A 24,258-nucleotide genomic window follows, 5' to 3' on the forward strand; every position below is an offset into this window, starting at 1 on the left:
TGACAGAAGCCAATTGACACTGTAGTATTGCTTTACTCAAGTAAAAGATGGGAGTGCTTCCTTCACCACTGGATGAACAATAAAAAACAAAAACATATCAAAGATCTATCCCAGAGCAGAAATTTCCCTTGTTGCAGCGGCACAAGGACAGAAATAAGTATATATAAATAAAGGAAACAATAAAAAAAAAGAAAACAATATGGAATAGAAATAAACACAGAAACTATGCAAGAGCAATTAAAGACAAAATTACAAGGCAAAAGTGATGTGATGTGATGGTAGAGCCAGCTAGTCTAGTATATGTAAAAGGCACACACTTGTATATGACATGATCAATAATATATAAAACGATCACGTAATAATCTTTGGTGTTTGTCTGTTTAGATAATCTGTGTATGGAAGCAGAGGAAGTGCTCAGTAAGTCTGACAGATCCTCTGTAAACCCACCCTGATAACACTGGGTGCTATTAAAAGGCCATAATATGCTCTGCAAACCAAATAAACTTGTCTCAGTTTGAGACTATAAATATCCTTTTCTGGGTTTTTATTCATGGTTCAGGAGGCGGCTGGGTGACGCAACTGCACAGGAACGGAACGCTGGCAGATAAAAACCACAGGAATACTTAACATTCCTGCCACACACACACACACACACACACACACACACACACACACACACACACACACACACACACACACACACACACACACACACACACACACACACACACACACACACACACACACACACACACACACACACACACACACACACACACACAGTCCTTGTTCTAAAACTTCAAAGCTTTTAACCTTGTTTCACAAACAAATTTGTGAAACATTTTGTAGATTCAGTTAAAATCTCAAACTGTGTTTTGTGTTCAGTCATGCATTCAACTTTTGCCTGCAATAAAAAGTTTGTTTGTTTATTTTTAATCAAATACAATTTCAACATCATTAATGTCAGAACATTGTTGGCAGAGTAACTGTTGGAAATAAAGACAGTTTTGCTGATACTGTCCAAAAGACATATCAGCAAAGAAAACACTCACTGTGGAGTCAAAGATCAAGATGATCTGATGATCTTTCAACTAGAGTTAGTTAATATATATATATATATATATATATATATATATATATATATATATATATATATATATACAGCTTAAACACTCTCTCCAAAAGATGACAGACAATAGGGAGTTCAGTCAGAAGTGACTTTAATTCTATCAGCTGTCAAAACATGATCAGCAGAAAAATCTCTTTGACACCATCACTTCTGATTTAAAACAGTACAATCTGATTTCTATCATTTACTATCCACTGTGGAAATCAGTAAATAGTCTTGTAGTTTTGTGTTTTATACCACAATGTCATAAAAAAAAAAGCACTAAACAAGAGACGGACACCTTCAAAGCACCAAATACCACCTGTGTCTTGGACTTTTTACTGACAACAGCACACAGTTTGGTGTTTAACTAGTAAATCCATTTTGTGAATATTGAATGTTTACAGTTCGGAACTCAGCATCCACTTTCTTTTCATACCGGCCCCTAAAGAAGTTCCTGAACGTCTGCCAGTTTCTGGTCCTTGCGTTATGTTATGCTGATGTTATAGAACTAAAGTAAAGCTTATCAGCTTCCGTCTCACACAAATGTTTATTTCTGGCTACCTTGTTTAAAGGATTTTATCACATTGCAAAAATACTAACACCTCACAATTATTAAAGATGAATCACCTTTGAAAATTTTTAACAAAAAACAAAACTTTAAACACAATTTAGCGCTCAGCAGCACGGATCCATCTTAATGAAAGAGGTTAAATGCAAAACATGCAGTTTGACTGAAATAACACGTTTATGCCTTTTCCAGCCTTCTTCCTGTCCAGTTTTCCAAAGTTTAAATCAAACAATTACATTTTTTTCTGCCTGAATTAAAAGTAAAGCACAAATCTGCACATATTCAAACTAAAACCCAGCACATAAGTTGATCTCTTTTGAACATATGTTGAAATATTCTCACTGCACTTGCACACATTAGATGCAACAATTGCAACATTTTTGCTGCGTGCTTCTTCAATGTACCATGTAAGACAGAACCAAGACGACCTTTCAGGCTAAAATCGAGTTTTCTTGACCTTTTTGTGGTCCTTGAAACAGTTTTGAAGTACAAATATTTTCTTAACCCCTGCTTAACTGTCGTCTAGTTCTATGAATTATACTTATTCATGCTGTTTTTAAAAGGAAGAAGAGAGCTCCAAAATACATTAAACACTATTTCATTCAAGTGAGCCAACCTGGGATTATCCTAAAAGCTGAGAAACTCCTAGTTACATTTTGCAGGAAAAAATACATTAACTTAAATATCAATATTGAGCTTGGAAGATAATTCCTGATAATTTCCTTATTTGTCATGGACCAGTCAGTGGTCATGATGTAGATGTTTAAACATTTCCTTCTGATGAAGACGTTGTGATACAATCAAAATCTCCCAAAATAGTAATCCTTGATTTGTGCCTGTTAACTCAAACTGCTCTTCCCAAAGTAAAAAAATAAAAATACTTTCATGCTCAACTTCTGAGCCCATAGGGGAAGAAAAAAAAAATCCTAAATAAATAACAATAGCAGCATGATAATCTGCTGATGAAGACTGTGATGTGGTTGAAAGCGATCTTTATTTCATTAATTCATTTCTCATCTTATTTTCATTTACTCATTTGTTTCCTAAACTGTCTGATGCTCCGTCCTGTAAGCTGCTGTTTGTATCTAAAACCAGCAGATCTGGCTCCAGTCACTGTCAGCACTTAGAGTTTAAACAGTAAATGTTTCATTAAGTACTTCAAACACTTTTGTCTCGACTTAACATTTGTTTCAGTACCTGAAACACCAGTAGGCTCAACTGAACATTAAATACCTCAACATCCGCTATATGTCTATATACTTAGCTTGTAGCATACAGTATTTTAAATAGTAAATGTCAAATAAACATAAAATTTAAAGACTTTAAGCCCAATTTGTATTACTTATCTGGAACCCAAACACCTCCTGATAGCGGTAACGGCTCTATCACTACACAGACACATTTAAACATTTTAAGCTTTACTTATTTCTTTTGTTTATATAAAACAAGCATACAAATTACACTCGATATTAGATTTGCTGTTTCTGTTTATTAGCCTCGTCTGAAATCCTGTTTTTGTTTTTTTCAGCAGTGCTAAAACTCCTTAAAACTGACCACCATGTTGTGTCTCAGTGCTGACAGGGCGTATCCAGGTTTTGCCCGCACTTCCAGCAGCAGTAGTGATGATGATGCCACGTCCGTCCATCTTTCGCCGTGTGGAAAGACTTGCAGAAGATCAACTGAGGGAGGAGAACGGGACAGCGGGCAAAGCGGAGAGGACAGTTAAACAATGATAAATAAGCATAGTTGTTAAACTGATGATGTTTGAAGGTGGGGCGGTAGTGTGGCGTGCAGTTTGCATTAGTTGAATCCATCTACAGGTGTTGTAATTACTGTGACTTGTATACAAACTGTATATTTTACTCTACAGCCATGGTAGCTGCTCTGTGAAGCCGTTCTTAAACTCATCACAGCGTCCCTCTGTCTGATATTAATCGTGTCTACTGGAAGTCCACCGGGAACGCCGTCTCACCTCATCGCAGCCGGAGCATCGTGGCCAGATCTTCTGACAGTAGTGTCGTCCGCAGAACAGCTTCTGATTGGACCAGAAGTAGACCAGGTCCACCAATCCCTGGCCGCACTCTGAACATACGAAGCAGGTGGGATGCCAAAGGGCGCTACGGTAACCAGCACGCTCAGCGTAAACAGCCGGACTCTCCTTGGCGACCTCGCCGTTGCAACCGGTGCAGCGCTAGAGGACAGAATAAGAAAAGTGAGAGGCGGGTCGGAAACATTACAGTGAGGAATTATGTACATTACTACAGTACTTGAGTTGCCTATTTTTATTTTATGCTGCTTGATACTTCTACTCTACAACACCTCATAGAAAGTACAATTCGCTTAACTACATTTGTTTAAAAGCTTAAGTTATAGTTACTTCTCAAATAAAGATTTTACTTAAAGGACTAGTGTTTAGGATTTAGTAACATCTAGTGGTGAGGTTGCAGATTGCAGACGAATGAACACCCCTCCGCTCACCTCTCCCTTTCCAAGCATTTAGAGAACCTGCGGTGGATCTTCAGGTAGAGTAAAAAATGAAACACTCTTTCTAGGGTCAGTGTTTGGTTTGTCCATTCTGGACGACTGTAGAAACATACAGGTGCAACATGGCGGACTCTTTATAAAAACGTATAATCAGTTTATGAAATATGATCCGTTATTATAAATTAAACTACCAAAAGCACATTGAAGAAATAAAAAAGTCTGATTGTATAGAAGTCTAGAAAATGACCCTACTTCTCACTTGATTTATTTCTTCAGTAAACATTGTAGACATGAGTTTATGGTCTCAATCGCTGTTTTTAAGTCTTTTAAATACAGCATGATTTTAAAATGGTATATTATGGTCCATTTAGAGTAAAATAGACCATAAATCAAAATATATATTTAGGGTGTCTTCTAACTTTAACCCTTTCACAGTGTGTTTTCAGTTCATGAAAGTTAATTGTAACATTTTGGTTGCCTAAAAATGTTTTATTCAGGGTTCAGTTGTACACACTCTTGTGTCGCTTCTAGTTGCAAAATCAAAACAACAACATGGCGACAACCAACCAAAATGCCGGACTTCACTTCTTATATATACAGTCTATGTTTAACTACCTTAAATATCTTTTTTCTGAATTAAGATCCAATTGTGGTCAACCAGACTTCCTCTCTCTGTGCTGAGATTGAATAATAAAGTGTCCCAAAAGTGCAGCATAGAAAACATTAAGAGTTTAAGGTCTTTTGGGGTTGAATTCAGGCTGCAAATTTTGACCCACAAAATAACTTGACCAGAATAACTGGACCGAATGGAAAATGCATCTGATGATGTTTCAAATCTGTCTGGTGCTTTCCAGGGCAAACTTCAAAGACGTCAGAGGCCTTATTTACTCACATATCCAGTCTTGCCATCTGTTCCGTTAGCGGAGCCAGTAGCAGAGGCAGTGCTGCTGTTGGAGGAGCCGTGGTCCTGGTGCTCCAGAGCATCCTTCCTGTCACTGTCGCTGCGTTCCTTGGCGTCCTTCGCTGACCTCTGATTGGCTGCTTCAATCAGCGTTTCACCCTCACCAGGCAAGGCCACCTCCCCGAGTCCCAGCACCTCCTGTTTGTAGCTTTTTACAAACAGCAGCATCAAAGAAATCTGCAGGAGGACGTTAGATTAGGAAGAGATCAAACGCGAAACAAAAAAACAGACTTTACATCATGTTTATGTTGTTTTATAGCCATAAAAAACTGATTTGAGTGATATTGGTTAGATAACATACAGCTTAGTTATTCTGAGGAACTTTTAACTGGTTATGAAACAAACAGTCTTAATTTAATATGGATGCCTCTATATGACCTTCTAAAGTAAACCAGACCATCAGCGAGAACACTGTCTATCAGTACTGAGCGGGTAAGGCTGTCAGACCCTGCTGCAGTAAAATGAGAGGCTTTCTGAAGGGAGTCTGGTTCTCGGAAACACTACCACTTTTGTCCACAGGGACCGCCAAACTCAACACAAGATGAAAGTTCCTCATAGTAGCTTTAAGTAACAAATAGTGTTTGGTGTTGGCAGAGTATACCTCCTCCTCACTGGCCAGGCTCTGGCACTTCATGGGGTCCTGATCGTAGGCCGGGAGCTGACTGAAGAGCTGCCTGCGTCGCTCCAACGCTCCATCTGTCCCCGAGACGGGACGGCGACTCTGCGGGATGAGCTCCATGTACTGCATCGCCTGAGGGGGAATCAGGGGCATTTTAATGTAACCTGTTATTTTACCGTTGTGTTGAGATGTGGGCCAACTAATTGAACTGACAAATTCACTCTTTCACATTTATCAGGCTGCAGATTCACCACGACAGGGAGCTGTTTGGTCTTTATGAGTTCAGTTCTACACCTGCCAACATGCACCACCTAAAAGAAAGACTGCACCGGCTTAAACCCAAGATAAACATAGTGGAGAATATTTTATAATATTTAATACTATTTTACTCTGAAATTTGCTCAGTTCCAATATTTATTATTTCTGCTACGTTTTTATGATGTGAGTTAGTCACGACTTTTGTAATCGGTTGATATTTATAGTAGCATTAATAATACAAATGTCTCAAGAGTCCAAAAAGGTCTCAATGAGAAACATACAGTAAGTCACTGGGACAAATCAGAAATATTAAGATCAAGATAGAGTGAATAAAAGTGGAAAGAAACAGAAACAGATTTCTAAAACAAACTTAAAATGTTTAACATATTTAACATGTTTATCAGGTGTCTTTATAGAGCGTAATCAGGAAGCTGTGGCTCAATTTACTTGTTTTCCTCTTCATTTTGCCGCTGACATTTCTCCCCACTGACATTTTAGAGTGATCTACAGACTCTCTAAAGCAAATAAGTCAGAAAACACTGGTCTCGCATTGCAGCGTGATTGTGCCTATAATACTCGCTAACATGTCTGGATGACATCATTGTACTCCAGCATTGTTCAGAAGTCTGTGTTTTAGCTGTCATCACTCCGTCCAGATGTTGTCAGAGAGTAAGATGGTGACTAACAGTCTAGGGCTGCATCAGCAAACTCAACGTGCCGCAGCATTCGTTCCAAAGCATGCTGAGGATATTTTAGAGGCAGATCTGGAGAGCGGTCCCGGTGTTGGATCTGGATCCGTCTCTACAAGTTCAACCGCAGTAACGTCTCCTACCACATCGCAGTGCTCAATAATCACTGTCATCCTCATAATTACAGGTTGTGAAACCTGAAACATACTTGTTTTTAATGTGAACCAGGCGGTCTAGACAGTTCGACACGCAAAGGGGGCTGCAGAAACTAAACTAAAATTAAATAATGATAAAGTGGTAAATCCCAGTGGTGCAAGCACTGGAATACAATTTAGTTTTTCATGTTGTTGAAAATATAATCCATATCTGCATCATATTTTAGGCATGAACTGTGAGCTGGAACAACACGTTCTTTGTTTATGAGTGTGGGCATTGAGGAGATTAATTCAAGAACAAACATAGCCAACAAACAAAGGGATGGGTACAGATGACCAACCTTAAACTGGTACCAGTTACTTATTAAACTCCTGGTCTGTCGAAGCTGCTATCAGTGTGTTTATTAGCATTGTGTGTCGACACTACATTTATATGCCTGTCAGAGACCCACACACTGTTCAAAAGCTCCCAGCAAGTATAACTGTACTTAAAAAGGGGATTGATAATACTTTAATCTCTATTTGGATAGATCTCTGCTAGATTAAAAATTTCAATCAAGCAGAGATTTCTTCGCTTACGGGAAGAAATTTTGCTTTGTATTCAGTTAGTCAAACATTTAAGCAGTCTTGGTGCACTTCCCTAGTTTCTTTGTGTTTTCATTGACGATTAAAAGGTCCCGATCACATGTTTAAACTGTGAGTTTGTTTAAAAAACGGATTTGTGTAAGTATAAGTTCTTTCCCCCAGAGTCATTGTATGTCGGATCTCTGCAGCAAACAGTCGCTGGTGAGTAAAATGTGACTTTACAAACTGTTGCAGACCGACAGACTGCAGCTTCACACGAACAACAAACCTCCTCCACTCCCCACTGACCCTCACCAGTGTCTGGTTGAAGCCGGTCGGCGCCCAGTCGTACGTCGTGGTGTTGAAGGTCGGGTCTTTACGCGACACCACCGGATTGGTCACGATCATACGGTTCCTCTTGTACACGCGAAGGCCGCCGCCACCTTTGACCTTCGCTGTCAGATGGGAGCAGGGCGAGTCCGTGAGCAGGCGTCCCATTCGCTGGTCGTCCTCGGCGTCACTTCCTGGAGCGTGGTCGACCACGCTGCAGCCGCAGGAGATACAGGCTTTCCTGTACAAGTAGGTCAAGAAGAGATATATAACAAGACCAGCTTTTAAAGAATGTTAAAAGAACTTAAGGACCTGTTGCAAGATTGGGATCTGCCAAAGTGAGGTACTTAAATTTATTTTGGTTGGGTAAAAATAGTTTGGGGAAGTATCTGATAATTTGTCATACTTTTTGTATCATATTGGTGGTTTCCCTCCATCAAAACCTGAAGCTATATGCTATGATGATGTTGACAGGGATCAACATGCAAAGACGGGTAAATGATGACCCACAAAAACAAATTACATTTCAATTAATGACGAGATTTAAATGTTTTCCTTTTCAAATGATCATGCTTTCATTACTGTGAGAAAAGACTTATGAAGCTGTTACATCTACAGACCTTTAATGTTTAATTTATCCATGTCTTTATTGTAACTATGGTATTGCAACCCATTCTTTCTTCCAACTCGTCAAATACTGCGGTTTGGGAGGCGGCACTTGTCATTATAGACTGACATACTGGGATGTCCTTTCAAAATAAACCTCGACATTAACTTCACTGACGAACGACTCAGTTTAACAACAAGGGACGAACGAGTGACTCTCTGGACTAACGATACTAACGAGTCTCGAGCCCATTCACCTCCACTCCTGCTTAGCAGACTAATATGCCCTTTATACTACGTCACATGCTCTTACCATTCACTAATTCCACAGTGCATCACATACAGTCCCTGAAGGGGGCCTACGTGCACAGGGTTGGTAGTGAGTTTGCCTAATTATCTATACTTTTGAAACACCTTCCATCCATTATGTCTGTAGTGTAGATGATAATTAGTGTCAACAGTGGTGCCGCACTGCTCACTACTCAAAAAAAATGACCTTTTGATGCAGAAACAACAAAATTCATTGCTGTTTGACATCTGACTCCCATCTCACATTCAGTCAATTGGCCAAAAATATGCAAAACCACTAACAAGTTCCTTTAATAGCAGAGAATCGTTGGAAGAAAGAGGGAGGAGTAAAGAAACCACTAGAACTCTATCCAGCACTTTTCATACCTTTCATTTTATTTTATTTCGGTTTTGAGTAAAAAATAAGTAATAATAAAATAAAAGCAGTGAAGGGTTTTACCTCCAAGAATGCGGCTGGAATCCAGAGCAGCTCTCCTCACATACGTGACACATCGCTGCACCTCCTGCACTCGGCTTCACAGACATCTGTGAGGAGACAAAAATACAGCGAAAAACACAATTATGTTATACATTCAAATTGTTTGTATAGGTACAGTGTATTAAATAACTAACTTACAGTGAGAACGGCTCACAACAGCTAGAACTAGGATAGAAAATAACCTTTGACCAGTGAAATGCCCCCTTAAACGCTCTGCTCATTGAATAGCGTCTCTGTGCTCCTGGGCTTTTTGCATCTAAATAATAATAATTATTATAATAATAATAACTTTATTTATATAGCACCTTTAAAAACAGAGTTTACAAAGTGCTTTGACAGACAAAGCAGCAAAAGCAAAGCAATAAAACAAAAGAAAGCTTAACAATGAGGCCCAACAATGGAAGACAAACTAAGGTAAGACTTAAACCCTAATAAAAATGTACAATAGATGAAAAAATTAAAACAATCGATAGGATAAAAAGAAAATAAGAAAAAAAAAAAATAAAATAAAATGAATAAAATGAATAAAATGAATAAAATGAATAAAATGAATAAAATGAATAAAATGAATAATAAATAAAAATAAAATAGTATAGTAAAATAAATTAAGTTAGTAAACCCAATAATAAAACAAAACATTAAAGCGACGACATCACATAAAAGCCAGTCTGTAAGAATGGGTTTTAAGAAGTGATTTAAAAGAGATTATTGATTTTGCAAGCCTTATCGCAAGCCGAGGGGCCCTGATGACAAAAGCACGGTCGCCTTTAGTTTTCAGCCTCGACTGTGGAACAGCCAGGAGGGCCCCACCCGAGGAGCTAAGGCTGCAAGCTGGCTCATATAAATAAGGTAATTTGCAGACATTTAGGGCAAAAGTTGCCCTTTTCTATGCAAATGACTTCATCGCAAAAACAGTTCATTCCACAAAGATCAGCGCAGATAGCCACACACAGTTCCAGTGAAATTATTAGCGATGACCTCAGCACATTTATATAAACCTGACTTTTCAGTTATCACTTTATATTAAATCCAGAAAACAGTTTCTCTCTGTGACGTCAGACTTATTAGCCTGAAGTTTTGAGGAATGCCTCTGAACCTCGTCGGTCAGAACCTGTAGCTGGCGCTCTAAAAGTTTCATTTTTCTTTTTCTCTCCTCATTGTTCTGCCAACTATGTTCTTGGCACAACGGCAACATTTATTCTTTGCCACACGGATAATTACAATCAGATGCAACAAAAAAAGAGTGCAAATTCCACTAAGCTGCAAAACTTTATGGGCATGTTTGAGCTGTAATATCATTAGCGTAATTATCATTAGCTTTCTCTGTAGCTGTCGACCAACTTCCTCTGACGGTGAGGCCTGTGAGATGTGGATGAAAGCTCTGGGGGAAAAAAGCTTCTATAGAGTTAACGATGATTCTGTTGACTTGAGAGGAAGTGTTGGATGATACAGAGGAGTTGTTGTTTTTATGAACATTTCTCAGTGAGTGTGGGAGGAAGAGAAAGGGAGTGAATCACACACACACACACACAAATGCAGGATGGATGATGTCATTGTTCCACCCAGTGACATCATCTCAGCTCTGACAAACTAAGTCTTATCAATCATCCCTGTATTTCCACCTCCTCCTCCTTTGTTTGAATCTGTTTTCTCTGTCTCAATCTGTTTTATTATTTGCTCATCTTCTTGTCCTCACTGTGCTTCATGTTTCCTTTTCTTTCTTACTTTCATATTAAAAAAAGAGAAAAACATTCCCACAATCATCTTTCATACTTTATACTGTGTACTCGTTTGGTATTTGTCACTACGGACAATTAACAATAATATCTTCTGATCAGTTTTTTGAGAAACGCTGTAAAAGAAAATCCACTCACAGAAATATATATTTATTTCCTGAGCTTTCAACCGCATCTGTTGGTTTTCATCGGCAAATGGAGGTTGCTTAATTGTCAGAGGACCACCGGTCACATGATGACAACTGAGCAAACGTTATGCTCTGATGAAGATCATGAGATGGTTGAAAGCTCCAGGGGGGTTAAGGATTGATTAAAATTATTTTATCCAAGATCAAGAATGTTAGAGTTTAACTTTTGCAATTCATTTTCTTTGATAATTTTTCTTTGGTCAATCTTTGATCACAAGTCTGTGTGTGTGTGTGTGTGTGTGTGTGTGTGTGTGTGTGTGTGTGTGTGTGTGTGTGTGTGTGTGTGTGTGTGTGTGTGTGTGTGTGTGTGTGTGTGTGTGTGTGTGTGTGTGATGACTGAACGTTTTTAAAGCCTCTGGCAGGAAACCTGACGACTGTTCTGCTAAAACAACCAGCCGCTGATAGACCGTCCATCTGTCACCAGAAAACAAGCCCATCTCTCCTCAGGGACACATTCATACAAGTAAAATAGTCTCTATAAATATACTCCATATATATGTTTTTATATACAGAGAGAAAATAGAGACACACACTCATCCAAAATGACGAACTACAAAATACAAAATAAGCTGCGGTAACAGCCTAATCTCCTCTGAGAGTTATTTCCATCAGATGTTTGAACCTTGCGGCAGAGATTTGTTCCCGTTCAACCACTTGTGTTCAGCATTAGTGAGGTCCAACACTGATGTTGGTTGATCAGGTCTGGATCACAGCCCAAACTGGGTTTTTTTTAATGGGACTGGCTTTGCTTAAGACTACTCTGTCATGTGGAAACCAAACGGCCAGCTCCAATTCTGAAAAATTAAGCTGATTTAAAGCCACAAATTGCACTTCCTTGAATGGACACTCGAGTCTGGTTTCAATAATGAGTCAATCCCTGTAGAACCATGTTAAAATGCCCGACTTTACAGCACAAATAAACATGTTTACAGCCTGGTAGAAAAACGGTTTGGGTCTCTATAGCTTATTTTCCTGTTCATGAAAACATGGGGTAATGTTTTACATTACTCACCGGTTCAAATGATATTCAGTCATAGTGCCAACAGTGCTAACCGACAAAAATAAATGTGCTATAATTCGTTGATATCAAATGAAATCAATTAGCATATAATCCACTAATCATGAACGAGGAAGTATAAAGAATGTGAAAAACCCACTCAAAGCTGGTGGGTTGTAGTGGAGGTGGACGGGTCAAACATTAACCAGTCTGTTACCCAGGAGACCGAAGTCAATGTTCACTTATTTGTCAAGTAACTTCTTTACTTAAGTTAAGTTTGGTTTGAAAAAATCGTAAGCATGCAACGAGTGGAACTTGACACCTGTTGCACAACTAGGAAAATGCACAAAAAATGATGAGTAACCCATTAGTAAGACATCATACGAATCCTTTGAGATTTCTCTTCACTGGAACTCACACCTGGAAGAACAGACGCAGACCAAAGTAGTCATTAGAGCAGACAAGGGTGAGTGTGTGAAGAGAGTGTGTGTGTGACGGTGAAGAGGCTGTTGAATGACAGATGTGTTGAAAAGGTCACAGAGATGAAGGCTGCAACACAAACAGCTGAAGAAGAACAGGACTTCATTACATCCCTCTGGAATACACTGAGTGACAGAGTGTGTGTGTGTGTGTGTGTGTGTGTGTGTGTGTGTGTGTGTGTGTGTGTGTGTGTGTGTGTGTGTGTGTGTGTGTGTGTGTGTGTGTGTGTGTGTGTGTGTGTGTTAATTATTATGTCACTGAGCTGACACCACCACCAGTGGAACAGAAACACCTTTCTTGCTGTTTTTTATGAGCTTTAAATCTTTGGCTCATGTTTTTATGTAATTTTCTTCTTCCTGTAGTAAAGTCAGACAGTACACACCCCTTTAAATCCAGTTAGGCAACAGTTTGTTTAACGGTGTTCTTGTCAGTGCGTCTCTGTGACTCTGGTGGGAGTCACAGTGAGAGCAGACGTGACTCAAACGTTCCTCCAAACAAGCAAGAAATTAACTGGTTAATCATCATGCGATTCATGATGCAGGTGATGTTGATGTCAACAAGTTACACTGAACAACTTTTATTTCCTTTGTGGTCGTAAAAACGTCTTAATTTGCTCGAGTCCAAACAGCAAAGTTGGTTTGTTATGTATTTAGGGCATTTAATGTCTTTAAAGAATGAAAGAAATGAAATGAAGGTAAACAAGGTGAGAGAGAAATATATGTTTGTGATATTTTATATATATATATATTATATATTGTTATTATTGTTATTTTAAAAAAATCCCAATTTTTTGTTGATATTCATATTTATATTGTGTATATCTTTTATTTTGATGCTACTATGGCAACATTGTTTTTTTTGTAACTTTCATGTCAATAAAGCCAAAGTGAATTGAATTAAATTGAGACAGCGAGAGAGAGAGAGAGAGAGAGAGAGAGAGAGAGAGAGAGAGAGAGAGAGAGAGAGAGAGATTTCCCAGACAGAAACCAAACATGGACGCTGTAGTTCATGGTAAACACCTTAACCACTGGGCCACTAAAGCGCCCAATCTTTAGTTCCTTTAAAACAAAGATAAACCCACAGAGTTGCCTTAACACAAGTGAGGACAAAATAGTTTTTTCCAAGCAAGACCCGTTATGTGATTGGTTTAAGACAAAGACTTTGCAATGAAAAGTGTCATTATGAAATAAAACACATCTAATTCAAAAGTTGATTTAGCTGCTTAACCTGTTGCATCTCGCATTCAGTAACTTTATATGTTGGGCTTCCGATTTATGTCGTAAATTTTTTGCAATCCAATGAGATTAGAAAAGGTGGCAACGTAACAAATTACAAAAACCCACAGGCCAGAATGACATTATGCTAATCTTATTTATTAACTTCATTTTTTAATCCTTTTGGTATCATAGCAATTGTTAGTCCTCATATTCTTAGTCCTCATATTCTCTCTGTTCAATGTCTAATCTGCTGCAAATAACGCCAACATGGGATTCTATACAGTAAAAGCACTGTGTTTTATGATGGAAATCTGAGCTACTGAATGATTTAAAGCGTTTTAGTTCAGCGCAATTAGCTCTTCTGTTAACAAGTGACCACTGACAACCTTCACTCGGACCGATGGAGTTATCGTAACCCTACTGATTGCTAGCTGCATTGAATAAAAGCATCTGCCAAATGAAACGCATGAGCCAAACTAGGAAAGCATTTTTCTTTTTTTCCGGAAAGAGGGAAATGTGTGTAAGCTCTATATTTAGGGAGTCAGATAAGACGAGTGTGTCGTAGTCGGATCGGATTGGAGCCAAGCTGAGTAATTCTAAACATGTCGGCTATGTGACGGCTAAACTGCAGGAAACGCTGAGATAAGAAGCTGGAGGTCAACGAGGCGGAGAGTTCAGCCTCTTTAACGTCCACAACTTTGTCACATGGCATCCTGGATATTTCCTGTTCTCCATTTAAAAGAAGACTAGACAATATGCCACAATGGGGCTGAAACTTACTGGACAGAGCACTGTGTCATTATTAAAAAATGTAAAAAAAAATAGCATATCAGGGAGAGATGACAGTTTGATTGAATTGTTTCCTAAATAGATTTTTTCTCACAACTCTGTCTGTAAATAAAACTAAATCTCCCAACAGAAACAATAACATCGACACATTTTCAAACTTTCTCCTGTCTGACAAAGGTTGATGTTCTTCTTACATTAATAATAATAATAATAATAATAATAATAATAATAATAATAACTATTTTGCAAGTGAATTATTCCTTATAAGTAATTTTTAAAGAAATACATGTCAAACATTCCCCAGTTCCAACGGTTTCCAGACGTCGCCTTTGGCTCTTAGGAAACCGTAACTGGCCTTTTTTATAGTTTTTTAAGAGACTCAATGATTAATCGAGTAAGTAATGAATTAATGATGAAAATAATCTTCAGTTGCGAGTCTATTCATTGTTCTTCTTGTCAGAGAGTTTTTTGTTTTGTATTTTGTTTACAGAGATACCTCCCCGCAATCCTGACACCCTTTGTATGTGTGTTTTGTGTGTGTGTTGGAGGTTATTTCCGTCCTGGTGATGACAGTTTTTCCAGCTCCTGTATATAAAGAATGGGTGGGGAGGGGGATCAAACCCCCGACAGGTGACACTGATCCGTCAGGTTATCTGCCACATAGGATGAATGACAGGAGGGATCTGTGAGAGACAAACAGTACACGGCCGCCAGCACAGAGCCTCCTCGTGGTCGTGGATTACCTTCACCGAGTTAGAAATCTCCAGCTGTTTGAAAGGGACTGGGTGTGAACAAGCCTGAGAGATTCATCCAAACTTGATTTAACTGCAGAGTCTATGGCAGGTCAGAGAACCAACACGATAAAAAGGAATCAGTAAGAGGACAACTCCTTTTTTTTAGGGTGCTGCCATCTTGTCATCGCTCAAACTGACTTTTTTCGCCCGGTAACTGCTGCACATTTTTCCTCCAGCTTTGGAAAAATCAATTCCCAAAAAATGTTGTCTCTTCAATTATTCACAAATAAGTTTATTGGGTAAATAATTTTGCGTCGTCACCATGTTTGTCTGATCATGTCTCTGTCATATCTGTAAAGCGAAAGATTTTTGAATAACGTTTTAAAAACTGTTAAACTGTTAACGTGACACAGTTATTTTCGCACATGAGTTCTTTGGGTCAAGAGGAGTTTTGTGAATGTAGTCCATCAGTTTCTGTTCGTTTGGAGTTTTCTTCACAAAGTTGACAGCAGCGGATGTTTCAGTGCAGCTAAACAAACAAGGACTGAGGGGAGACTAAGTAGTTTAAATTGAATTATAGTATGTTGAACAGTTGTTTAAAAACAACAGCAATAATGGGGTTTGATATCATGAAAATCTTCATTAAAACTTTAAGTCAACCTGGGTAGGACCTCTGACTAGCTGACTACATATCAGACTTACTCAGTGATTCAAACTGGTCTGGTTTTAAACTTATTGATGCATTTTCCCCCCGATTAGAAAAAACAAACAATCACACACTAGTAGGCAGGATTAAGAATGGAGACAGCTCCGACTGCAAACAAAGCCAGGTATTCCTCTATGTATTTATATAAGTTAAACTTTCTCAGAGCCCCCAATTATGTATCTGCATGGCGTGGGACATCACCTCATTGTAAAGTCTTGGGTCTGAGCAGGAAACACTAATGCACATGTGCAGTGGACGGTGCAACGCAGAAGCAAAACCCCAAACTAAAAACACTTTTCTGGCTTTTTGCATTTAGCAAGCAATTTTTGATTAAAGTAAGAGGGCGCCATTTTTTAGTCTGATAATCGAATTAGTAATTAATAAATCTTATAATATATCTGTGACTAGGGGCCTCTGAGGACGAAGCTTTAGAGGTTGTTGTAAATCAACGTATATAAATAATAACTTCTTCATTAAAATATTACACAAATCAACATAAAATATCAGGTTAATTTAAATGAATGAAAATGAGGCCGGACGGTTATGTCACTCAATTTGTTTAATCAAAAAAAAAAAAAAAAAGAATCATCATGGACACAAATCTGTTTAATGGAGTGAAACAAAAGTTAATTGAACTCAGTAAAGCGTCCTAAATCGAACAGAGTTCCTCTAAACCACCATCAAATAGACGGTCTACATCACATCGGACTAACTGACCCTCTGACCCTTGACCTCCTCACTGCTGTTGTCAATCTGGAAGTATTTATGTCATATTTCAGCTGTGTGGCTGTAAATGTTTCTGTTCCTACCTTCTCCATGGCTGAGCTCACGTCCATGTTGTCAAGCGTCTGTCGGCGGTTTTCGACTCCTCTGCTCTCCAGCTCTCTCTGCCTCTGCTCCTCCAGAACAATGGGGCTTAAATTCCTCTCCTGTCGACCACACTTCCTCCCTCTCCCCGCCCACAATCGCTCCTGCTGCCGCTCTGCTCCGCCGGCTCTCCACAGCCCACTGCAATTTAACCGTCTAGACTTTCATCTCATTCCTGCAGAGAAACATCAGCTCACCTCTTTACTTTTAACTCTCACTGCAAAGTTATTTTTCCGCTTTCCAACTTGATTTCACAATTCAAACTCTTTTCTTTCTCTTTTTCTTTCCTTATAGACTCTCAACAAAACTCACCTTTCTCTTCAGCTGTGGACTCCTATGTTTTCTTTTCTGTTTTCTTATTTTTCCTCCACTCTTCCTTTCTGATTCGTCCTGTTGCCGGCTCTCCTTCTCCACCCTCTGCCGGTTTCTTCACCTCCTAATTTTGCTCCAACACTTTCTGCCAAACAGTGAAACAGCAGCTTCCCTCATTCACCTCTGTTTCTCTTTCTGACTCTGCTGAGCAGTGAATTCAGCTGTAGACCATGTTGCAGCAGGCTGGCAGTAATCAGGCAGATGTTTGTTCTTAAAAAACAGCAGCTGCACCGCTGGCTTTCTACAGCAGACCAGGCTGTGATTTAAGTCCTGGTCCACTGGAGATTGGGGGACTACCAGGTGCCGCGAGGCCTGACTGGACTGTTTGTGTTTTTAATCTGAGACAAAGACAGAGAGAGGCCTGAGGGATTCCCTGCTCACGCTCTGCCAGCCAATCAGATGGAGCCTGAAAAGCTCTTTGGCCAATAGGAACGTCAGGGATTCCTCCACCTCCTCAAATTCTGCAGCTTTTTAGTGTGAAGCTCAGAAGAATGTAGACCACAGAGTTGAGCAGGGCCAAAGTGGCCAAACAGAGAGGTGTTAAAGGTTAAACAACGCTAGCTGGACCAATGGGACTTCACAGGCACAGGCAGGTCTAAAAGAGGAATAAAGTGATCCAGGCAGAGCCGTAGTGAGCCAGGAAGAGCCAGGCAGGACCAACAGGGATTAAGAGACAAGGCCAACTAGATCGCTCTATACAGAGCCAGCCATGACACTCAGGGTCAATCAAAGCCAGACAGCAAAAATGGGGCTAATGGGGCTAGCAGCCAGCTAGGGCCTCTTATCAGACAGCAAAAATTAAATTGCATTCTCTCTACTGGCCATAAGGGGGCGACTCCTCTGGTTCCAAAAAACAAGACAAATTGGATAGAAGCCTATGAGAAAATGACTCTACTCCTCTCTTGATTTATTCCCTCAGTAAACATTGTAAACATGAGTTTATGGTCTCAATCTCTAGTTTCAAGTCTTCTTCAATACAAGATGATGTTCATTTAGTAAATTATGGTCTATTTAGAGTCAAATAGACCATAAAGCAGGGTATGCTTTAGGGCGGGGATAGTTTGTGATTGACAGGTCACTACTTGTCCAGACAACTTTAAAGGTACAGGATTCAATATTGGGAGCATTAGGACTGCCTCTCACAGCTCTCAACATGTTGACGGGGCCAGCTTCCAGTTGCTAATAGCCCATTGATTGCCCTTGGGTCAGGCATGGCTAAAAGTTGTCGGAGGCGGAGTCAAGGTTCATAGGCAGGGCTTACCTGGATTTTGGCAGTGAGCTGGTGCAGACAATTTAAGTAGAGATGTCAGCGCAGCAGCTCATCTCTCAACACCCCGGTTTTATTGCTGAGGAATAACGGACAGGGATGGACAAGGAAACCTCCGGCTGGAGCAGCATCCATGGACGGGTAAGAGGATTGGCCAAACAGAAAGACCTGTTCTGGTGGATTACCAAGAGGTTGGTGACATAGGCAAGACCCTACTGGAGGACGGCAGGAAAGCAGAGCAAGACAACTGGGCACCCAAAATATAATGCAATTTGCTACAGCAGAATGTGAGAGGACAGATGAGTGGACAGACACAGAGGTGCACACACACACACACACACACACACACACACACACACACACACACACACACACACACACACACACACACACACACACACACACACACACACACACACACACACACACACACACACACACACACACACACACACACACACTAATGTTTCATCATTGAAGTCAAAAAAAGTTGCAATGTCTTGAGAATGAAGCATTACAAAAATACAGTCCTAATATAACAAATATAGAGAGAAAAAAAATCATTATGTTTAAAGAAAAAGTGACATTTCTTTTGTTTACAATTTATTGTTTTTATTCCTGCACAGAAAATCACGTAAACTTTATATTGTTTGTTGAATTTCTTTTCCCATCCAATATTGTGTGCTTCCTTTACAGAGGCTGATACCATTTTTAGCCACACTGAAGCATGGCTCTGTCTGTCTGTCTGTCTGTCTGTCTGTCTGTCTGTCTGTCTGTCTGTCTGTCTGTCTGTCCACCACTTTGGTCCAGACTGAAATATTTCAACAGCTATTAGATTGCCATAAAATTGTCCAGAGACATTACATTACATTACATTACATTACAGTCATTTAGCAGATGCTTTTATCCAAAGCGACTTACAATAAGTGTATTCAACATAGGTATTCAAGAGAACGACTAGTCACCAGAAGTCATAAGTGCATCTCCTTTCTTAAACAAGCATCTAAGAGCATAAACCAGAGCAAAAGTACAGAAACAAACTAATACGAATACAATAAGTGCTAAGCGGAAGGCTCAGGGTAGTACTTCTTGAAGAGGTGAGTTTTCAGCCTGCGCCGAAAGATGGGCAGTGACTCTGCTGTCCTGACGTCAGTGGGGAGTTCATTCCACCACTGAGGGGCCAGGACAGAAAAAAGCTGTGACCGGGTGGATCGGCCGCGGAGGGACCTCTGAGCGAGGCAGCAGAGCCAAGTGGTCGGGCGGGGGTGTAGGGCTTGACCATGGCCTGGAGATAGGAAGGAGCTGTTCCTTTCACTGCCCTGTAGGCTAGCACCAGAGTCTGTAACTGGATGCAAGCTCTTACAGGGAGCCAGTGTAGAGAACGGAGAAGGGGAGTTGTGTGGGAGAACTTGGGGCGATTGAACACCAGACGAGCTGCAGCTTTCTGGACGAGCTCCAGAGGTCTGATGGCCGACGCCGGGGCTCCGGCAAGTAGTGAGTTGCAGTAGTCCAGGCGGGAGATGACCAGAGCCTGGATGAGCACCTGCGCCGTCTCATCAGTGAGGAAGGGGAGAATCCTTAAAACCATAAAACATTATGGTGCACACAGAATTAATCCTATTTTGGTCATTCCTTGGTGATGAATCCAAAGACTTTGCCATCTCAAAAACTATTCAATACTCTGCCATGACATTTGACTTTTGATTTAGTGCCATATCTGGTGAAAAATTTGATTTACCCAATATTTTGGTTTATGAATAAATACCAGAAAAAAATGTTTTTTTCTCTCTCCGGCTAAGTTGTACTTTGTGTTTCATGCTAAGCACATATTATCATGATAATACACTTAAATGAGAATGTGAAAGGGATAAGCTACCTGCTTAACATCAGGTTCAGAGCACAACTGTGCCGAAGATGTGTGGCACATTAAGTCATGTGTAGTTCAGTAAAAATAATAATTTCTTGGGTTTGATGTCAGTTAAGAGAGTTTGTTATGTTTCCTACTTGTTTATGAGAAGGTAGTGTTCATTATAATTCAAATTTGGGGTGTTATTGATCACCAGCTTCATTTTAAGGCAGTAGTGCAAGTTCGACAGTAGGTGACAGTGTTGCTTCATGAGCAGTGGCTGTGACGGGGTGTCAGTACCAAGTACAGCAGACACACAACGGAGTAAAACACTGGGAGTACTGGAGTTTAATCCTGGAATACTGGCGCTACAATCTGCTGCTGACTTCCTATTATAAACTTTAGTTTATAAGGAGAAACAACTCAAGGTGAATGTAAAACCTTTAACTTTCTTGACTCACCGACGCCCCTGTTGTGTCTCTGAGTGGAGCTGAAAACACAGCAAGCAATGTTTTCTTTATCAGAAAAAGGATCTCTGCTGTCCTGTTTGCTATGAAATCTTTAAAGATCCTGTTGTTCTGTCGTGTAGCCACAGCTTCTGTAAAGACTGTGTTAAGAACTGGTGGAGAGAGAAACTGATACAGGAGTTTCCATGTTCCAAAGACATGTATTAACTGATACACCTCATAACTTGGCTTTAAATAACCTGTGTGAGGCCCAGTGTGTTCAGACTGCTGCTGATTACACACACACACACACACACACACACACACACACACACACACACACACACACACACACACACACACACACACACACACACACACACACACACACACACACACACACACACACGTCTATATGCTGGAAACACGGTGGAGTTATGTGTCAAAGTGAAAGTAAAACTTTTTCTGTGTGCTGTGTTTCAGCTTCACTCTGAGACAAAATGGCTTCACGATCAGAAGAAGATCACTGCTGTCCTGTTTGCTATGAAATCTTTAAAGACCCTGTTGTTCTGTCGTGTAGCCACAGCTTCTGTAAAGACTGTCTGAAGAGCTGGTGGAGAGAGAAACAAATACAAGAGTGTCCGGTTTGTAAGAGAAGATCATCAAAGAGTGATCCTCCTCGTAACTTGGCTTTAAAGAACCTGTGTGAGGCCTTTTTACTGGAGAGAGATGAGAGAGGTTCAGAGACTCTCTGCAGTCTGCACTCTGAGAAACTCAGACTCTTCTGTCTGGACCATCAGCAGCCGGTGTGTGTCGTCTGCAGAGATTCAAAGAGACACAACAACCACAGATTCAAACCCATCGATGAAGCTGCACAGGATCTCAAAGAGGAGCTCCAGAAATCCCTGAAGCCCTTAAAGGAGAAACTGAAGCTCTTTGAAGAAGTTAAAGGAAACTGTGATCAAACAGCAGAACACATTAAGGTCCAGGCCCAACGCACAGAGAGGCAGATTAAGGATCAGTTTAAGAAGCTTCACCAGTTTCTACAAGAGGAAGAGGAGGCCAGGATCTCTGCTCTGAGGGAGGAAGAGGAGCAGAAGAGTCAGATGATGAAGGAGAAGATTGAGTCTCTGAGCAGAGAGAAAGCAGCTCTTTCAGACACAGTCAGAGCCACAGAGGACGAGCTGAGAGCTGAAGACGTCTCATTCCTGCAGAACTACAAGGCTGCAGTGGAAAGAGTCCAGCAGCGCCCCCTGCTGGAGGATCCACAGCTGCTCTCAGGAGCCCTGATAGACGAGGCCAAACACCTGGGCAACCTGACCTTCAACATCTGGAACAAGATGAAGGAGATGGTTTCCTACTGTCCTGTGATTCTGGATCCAAACACAGCTCATCCAGAACTCATCCTGTCTGAAGATCTGACCAGTTTGATATTGGGAGAGAAACAGAAGCTTCCTGAAAACCCAGAGAGGTTTGATCAGCATCAGGTTGCTCTGAGCTCTGAGGGTTTTAACTCAGGGACTCACAGCTGGGACTGTCAGGTTACACATGATAGATACTGGGCCATAGGTGTGATAAATGAGTCTGTCCGGAGGAAGGGGGAAATCTCAACTGGATTCTGGGAAATATGTTTCCGTGATGGAAAGTACATAGCAGCCTCCCCACCGCTCCCAAATATAGATCTGTCAGTGAAGAAGAAGCTCCAGAGGGTCAGAGTTCATCTGGACTTTGACAAAGGAAAACTGTCGTTCTCTGATCCTCATACTAACACACACATACACACCTTCACACACAGATTCACTGAGAGACTGTTTCCATACATTGACACCACAAATGAACTCCCAATGAAGATATTACCAATGAAAGTCTCTGTATCTGTGGAACAACACATTCCCTTGTTTGAGAGGTTTTCAGCTGCTTTTAATGCATTCTTTTCAGGTTGAGTATGAGTATTCAAAAATGCTATAATTTGGCATCTCAATGATCCTATAAAAACATTATTTACCCAAATTGAATATGATTTTTTTCCCCCCAGGTTTGAAACACTGGAATATTTGTATAGCGCAAACATCTGTGCAGGATATGTTTTTAAGTTATAGTCTCTTTTCATTTTTGGAATTGTATGTGTTGTAAGCAGTATATGTGATATTAATCTTCATTGTAAACAGACTGTTTCTGCAGGTAGTACACAAGAAATCAAGATACTTTACAGTCTAATTAATCCTTTTTCTTTTGGAATTTTGTAGTCTGCATGTTGAGTTTTTTGAATACTTCTTTACTTTTCTTTTTTCTATTTCTGTTTGCACTATAACCATGGATGTACAGACAACTATGTTGATAATGAAAAACAAATACAAATGGTGATCATGAGACAATCTGAATACGAACACACACATACACACCTTCACACACAGATTCATTAAGTTTTTTTGTCTTTGATTTCTTCTCTGGTTTAACTGAGTTGTGACTCTTATAAGAAGTAAAATGTCAAATGTGTCAATCGGGTGGTGAAAGGGAAAAAAATAAGGACGACTATGGTGATGAGATACATGATTAGCATGAATGTAATTATATTTTTTAAATAAATATCAAGTAATGTGCCATATATGTATAAGTGATTCAAACTGAATATGACTCATTTAAATAAATCATTAAATATTTTTAAGCTTATTTGTTTGCAGTCTGAAATATTTCAACAGCTTTTAGATTGCCATAAAATTCTGCAGCGACATTAATGATGCCCAAAGGATTATTTTCCTAATTTGTTGATTCCTGAAGGAAGAATCCAATTACTCTGCCCTGGAAATAATTATTGGATGCTCTGCCATGAAAATGTACTTTTAATTTTGGTGGTCAAAAGTCAGATTTAACCAATATTTCAGTTCACAGGTAAATGACACAGTAAGTAATGATACATCCATCTGGTTCAGGTGAAATTGATGTTTAATGCTAATTGGCAAATGTTAGCATGCTAATATCCTAAATAGTGAACAGGGTAAACTACCTGTCGGTGCCTGATCCGTCCCACCGGATCGTTCAGTTTGCCAACCTGGTGCTACGGCCAGTCTCGACTTCTATCCAGTATATATCTGCATGATTTTGGATTACTGCAGAAAATAAGCTCTAAGGCAAACACAAATTTATGATACTTACACCTTTTGTTCAGCAAGATAAAAGGTTGTAAAGGTGGAGTAGGCGCCGTGATGACGTTTTGTAGTCTCATTTAGCCACTTGTTTGAAATCGCGTTTTGTTAAACACTTAATAATCAAAAGCTTCAAAATTCACAAGAGAGGCCTTTACTGCCTTTTTTATATATCTTAGAACAAATCATTAAATCTCTTAAGCTTGTGTTAACCACAGACCTTATTTCAGGCTTTTAACCATAAAATCACATCGACTTCGAGAAGAGGGAAGCGAAAGTGCAAAATTGCTGACTCATTTCCAGGTTGAAGGACTCATTCCTGTTCCACTCTATTTTCC

The 24,258-nt window shown here is 39.9% G+C and overlaps 2 protein-coding genes across 3 annotated transcripts; one reads left to right on the forward strand and one right to left on the reverse strand.

Annotated features, from left to right (window-relative positions):
* Positions 1-1,210: 1,210 nt before the first annotated feature.
* lmcd1 (LIM and cysteine-rich domains 1) lies at positions 1,211-17,525 on the reverse strand. 2 transcript variants are annotated; one of them, XM_054617816.1, is made up of 8 exons: positions 17,159-17,525; positions 16,789-16,987; positions 9,094-9,179; positions 7,725-7,980; positions 5,726-5,875; positions 5,056-5,301; positions 3,652-3,870; positions 1,211-3,358 (listed from the first exon to the last, which is right to left on the reverse strand). In XM_054617816.1, exons 2-8 carry the CDS (start codon positions 16,813-16,815, stop codon positions 3,248-3,250), a joined length of 1,095 nt encoding a protein of 364 aa, XP_054473791.1. In that variant the 5' UTR covers positions 16,816-16,987; positions 17,159-17,525; the 3' UTR covers positions 1,211-3,247. The 2 variants fall into 2 exon arrangements, with proteins under 2 accessions (XP_054473791.1, XP_054473790.1); XM_054617815.1 differs by having other exon boundaries at positions 16,789-17,021.
* Positions 17,526-20,669: 3,144 nt separating this feature from the next.
* Positions 20,670-23,327, forward strand: LOC129106422 (nuclear factor 7, ovary-like). The gene is made up of 2 exons (XM_054617812.1): positions 20,670-20,759; positions 21,261-23,327. Exon 2 carries the CDS (start codon positions 21,278-21,280, stop codon positions 22,718-22,720), a length of 1,443 nt encoding a protein of 480 aa, XP_054473787.1. The 5' UTR covers positions 20,670-20,759; positions 21,261-21,277; the 3' UTR covers positions 22,721-23,327.
* The last annotated feature ends 931 nt before the right edge of the window (positions 23,328-24,258 follow it).

The sequence above is a fragment of the Anoplopoma fimbria genome, chromosome 17 (genome assembly GCF_027596085.1).
Source record: "Anoplopoma fimbria isolate UVic2021 breed Golden Eagle Sablefish chromosome 17, Afim_UVic_2022, whole genome shotgun sequence".
Taxonomy (NCBI): Eukaryota; Metazoa; Chordata; class Actinopteri; order Perciformes; family Anoplopomatidae; genus Anoplopoma; species Anoplopoma fimbria.

Bases quoted from the DNA above. Each gene is read 5' to 3' on its own strand.
- lmcd1 (XM_054617816.1), bottom strand. From the start codon at position 16,815: ATGGACGTGAGCTCAGCCATGGAGAAG. The intron at 5,302-5,725 runs GTATACTCTGCC...GTCCTCCTGCAG, and splicing joins GCCTGGCCAGTGAGGAGGAG to ATTTCTTTGATGCTGCTGTT. The intron at 3,359-3,651 runs GTGAGACGGCGT...CTCCTCCCTCAG, and splicing joins GATGCTCCGGCTGCGATGAG to TTGATCTTCTGCAAGTCTTT.
- LOC129106422 (XM_054617812.1), top strand. From the start codon at position 21,278: ATGGCTTCACGATCAGAAGAAGATCACTGCTGTCCTGTTTGCTATGAA.